The 3,786-nt window shown below is 37.0% G+C and overlaps 1 protein-coding gene across 1 annotated transcript; it reads right to left on the reverse strand.

Annotated features, from left to right (window-relative positions):
• Positions 1–205: 205 nt before the first annotated feature.
• LOC135155501 (uncharacterized) lies at positions 206–1,360 on the reverse strand. The gene is made up of 3 exons (XM_064104709.1): positions 1,339–1,360; positions 524–844; positions 206–468 (listed from the first exon to the last, which is right to left on the reverse strand). The coding sequence occupies exons 1-3, from the start codon at positions 1,358–1,360 to the stop codon at positions 206–208; spliced, it is 606 nt and encodes a 201-aa protein (XP_063960779.1).
• Positions 1,361–3,786: the final 2,426 nt, after the last annotated feature.

Below are 3,786 nucleotides of genomic sequence, written 5' to 3' on the forward strand. Positions count from 1 at the left end.
GAGACGGGTGGAAAACGAAATTAAAATACATAATCTACAAAATACCAAAATAGAGCGTGGAAAGTAATTTGAATAATAGGAATGATAACGATAATAATGATAAAATTTGTTGATATAAATTATAAGAGTGGAAAAGGCCCTCACTACCACTACAACATCATCATCACCACCATCACAACGACCATAAACCTCATGTCCATCACCATCATCGTGCACCACCACCACCACCATCGCCACCAGCACCACCATGAACACCACTACCATAATAACCATCATCATCGTCACCAACATCATCATTACCACCACCAGCATCACCATCATCTCTTTTACCATTACTATCATCGCCGACACCATCATCAACACCTCCACCATCACAACCTGCACCACAATCACCACTACCACCACCACCACCGCCACCACCATCAAAATAATTATCCCCATCATCGTACTGTTCACCATCAAATATATCTAAAGTAGATATGAACTTAAGATTGTGTACCGTTATTAAAATGTTTATATTTACTTGGTCTATAAGTAGTTGGTCTCATCTCATGCATATGGTCAACAGCACCACCATAACCACCACGACCATCATCGTCGTCACCACCAGCATCACCATCGCCACTGCCACTACTACAACAACCACCACAACCATCATCATAACCACCATCTTTTTTACCACTACCATCATCGCCAACATCATCATCACCCCCTCCACTACCACAACCAGCACTACCATCACCACCGCCACCACCACCACCATTACCATTACCAACACTACCACCACCTCCACCACCACCAAAAACATTATCCCTATCGTCGCACTGTTCACATTCCAATATATCTAAATTTGAATTTTGAATTTATTTATTACCAAATATCACTGTCAGGTACAATTACAAGGAATAGTACATCACATATAAACAAAACATTTGGTAATTGGAGCTAACATAATAGCAAGATGCTAATCGAGGTTAGCCCGAAATAATGTCATTATCATAGTTTAAACAATAAATTTAACTAAATCTCAATATTGTACATCAAATTCAGTACTAATTCTACTTATTCACAAAATCTTTATATATAATTATTTGTTTTCTGGCAGTATTTTACCATCCCAAATTAATTATGATCTTCCAGAAGCATTAATTTAATATTACTTGGCAGATGAATTAGATATGAACTGAAGATTATATACCATTTAATGTACGTGTTCACTTGATCTACAAGCACTTAGACTACTTATCATGCAGATGGTCTATAACGAAATGGGCTTAACTCATTGGTCTACTATCAGTGTAGTCTAACTGCTGTTAGGTCTACTGCACTTGGTCTTACACACGCTAGGCGTAACTGTCATCTATATTCTAAGACCCAGTTGGTCTAATTTCCACTCTGCCTTCTTGTTATTTTGTATTTTGTCAAATAAAAAATTTGGTTCATAGACAGTTACTGTAAGTGGTGTTAGACCGAGGGGATATTAGAATAAAGTAATATGGCCTAACTGGAAATTAGACCAATTGGCCAATAGACCACACGGTTAGTAGACTATCTGGTTGTAGACAAACCAGGATTTGTCCTTTAATCTTATCTTATCTGTAGCATTCTTTTGGAAACTGTTGAGATTTTATTACTGACTATTTCATATCATCCTTCCTAGCCACTCTTCAATTCACTTGACTGGCTTCCTTTGAAACAGAGAATTATGTTCAAATTACTTTTGATTTTCTACAAAACATTGAATAAACAGGTTATTTAACTAACTGTTTGACGCTGTTAACACCAACAAGAGCACTTAGGTTGGCCGGTGACCCTCTTAATAATAATGATAATAATAATAGCTGGATTTATAAAGCGCTTTTTGCCAGATGATACAAAGCGCTGCTATTATTACCCCGGCTTTATAGCTCGAGCTACCATCACCGGCGTTCAGTGCATGCAATGAATTACTCTTGCCGGGTACCCATTCACCTCACCTGGGTCGAGTGCAACACAGTGTGGATAAATTTCTTGCTGAAGGAAAACACGCCATGGCTACAATTCGAACCCATGACCCTCTGTTTCAAAGGCGAGAGTCAGAACCACTAGACCACGACGCACCCACACATTTGTCTCACATATTCATTAACTCGTACATTAGCCGGTGATTGAACTTTCACTGTGTCAGTTTCAAAATACTGGAATGATTTGCCTCTAGTAATAATATTATATAATTTATTTTAGGTATTTTCATTGTAAGTGCTTTAATTGCGCCTTATTGGAAAAGCGCCGTATAAGTAATAAATATTATTTTTATCATGGCTGCCGTATTGATTATTTTAATGGTCAACGCGACATGCTATTTCGGCCTTTGGGGGAATCCATTTTAAGACGGTTCTGTCAAATTTGATCTGCTGGGTTTTTTTTCTTCAAAACAATAATTGATACTATTTGGTGGTTTAGCAATGATAATGTTTATGTGAAATTATTTTTAATAGCTTTTGGTAAAATATGGGCTCACCTTTGCTCCGATTATTTGTAAATAGAAGCAAAATTTTTATGGAAAGAATAAGAGAAAAATTAGTGGTGAAAGAAAAATGTAAACATTCGAATGCATTTTCATGGTTATAACGTTCATTACGTCAATGATTAAAACAATGAAAATGACGATGTCGTGCTCATTTGAAATGTGACAATCAAAATAGGGCAAAATGGGTGAACTCGGCATTATGCAATTGGGTTAGACACACAATCCATACTGTAGCCCCCTCCACCTCCACGAACACATTAGTGTCAATTCTAATAACGCTACCACCGGAAACGTCTTCGAAACAGAACATTATGTACATCGTTCAAGCAAACAAACTTGTTGCATTTGAAAGACTCGTTCTCCTTGTCTCGTAGTGCAAACACTTGTACTGCTCGTAGCTCCGACAGGGGGTTACAAGTATAGGTAATAGTTACATTATATCGAACAAACCACAGATAATGCAATAAAGGAACCAAAAACAACGAACCTATAATGCATATATGGCAACCGAAATAATTATGAAAGGATTATAAAGATATTCATGTTTTTTATTACAAAATATTGCACCCTCTACGCTTGCTCATAAGGTTTCTATTCTTTTTCTTTTTCCCCCATGTTCTTCATTTTGGGTCCTCTTTGTTGGAGGTAAACATACATCAGGGGCGGATCCAGCTTTCGCCAATAGGGGGGCCGAAAAATATTTTCATCAACATTTTTCTCGATTGGCCGCTATAATCTGATTTTTTTTTTTCGGGGGGTAGTCCTAACTAAAGACTGAAGTTTTAAATATATGTTTGTTTTAATTGTTATAAACAAGATAAGGTATCTCATGTGGTCTTAATATGTAATGCGAGCGCGAAGCGCGAGCTCAAATTCTTTGATATTTTATGTCCTTAGACCTGAAGATTCTGAGGAGATTGTATAATCATGAAAAAAAATAAGTATCCAACTAAACAATGCGAGCGCGAAGCTCGAGCCGAAATTCTATTATAGTAACGTGAAAAGGGACTCAATTAGGACTGTTTTTTTAGTGATTAATGAAGAGGATACAAGTATCACCAATTAAATAATGAGAGTGCGAAGCGCGAGCTCAATATTCTGATATTCCGACCTGAAAACTGAACAGTCTAAGCGCGTTTTTATTTAAATAAAGAACAAGCTGTGTGTCTCAAACAATAATGCGAGCGCGAAGCACGAGCTTAATTTTTTGATATACTGAGATGATAAAGGAGCATTTTGACAAATTTTGGTAAGAATTTCCAAAGAGGATAGGTAAG

The sequence above is a fragment of the Lytechinus pictus genome, chromosome 1 (assembly GCF_037042905.1).
Source record: "Lytechinus pictus isolate F3 Inbred chromosome 1, Lp3.0, whole genome shotgun sequence".
NCBI classification, from domain to species: domain Eukaryota; kingdom Metazoa; phylum Echinodermata; class Echinoidea; order Temnopleuroida; family Toxopneustidae; genus Lytechinus; species Lytechinus pictus.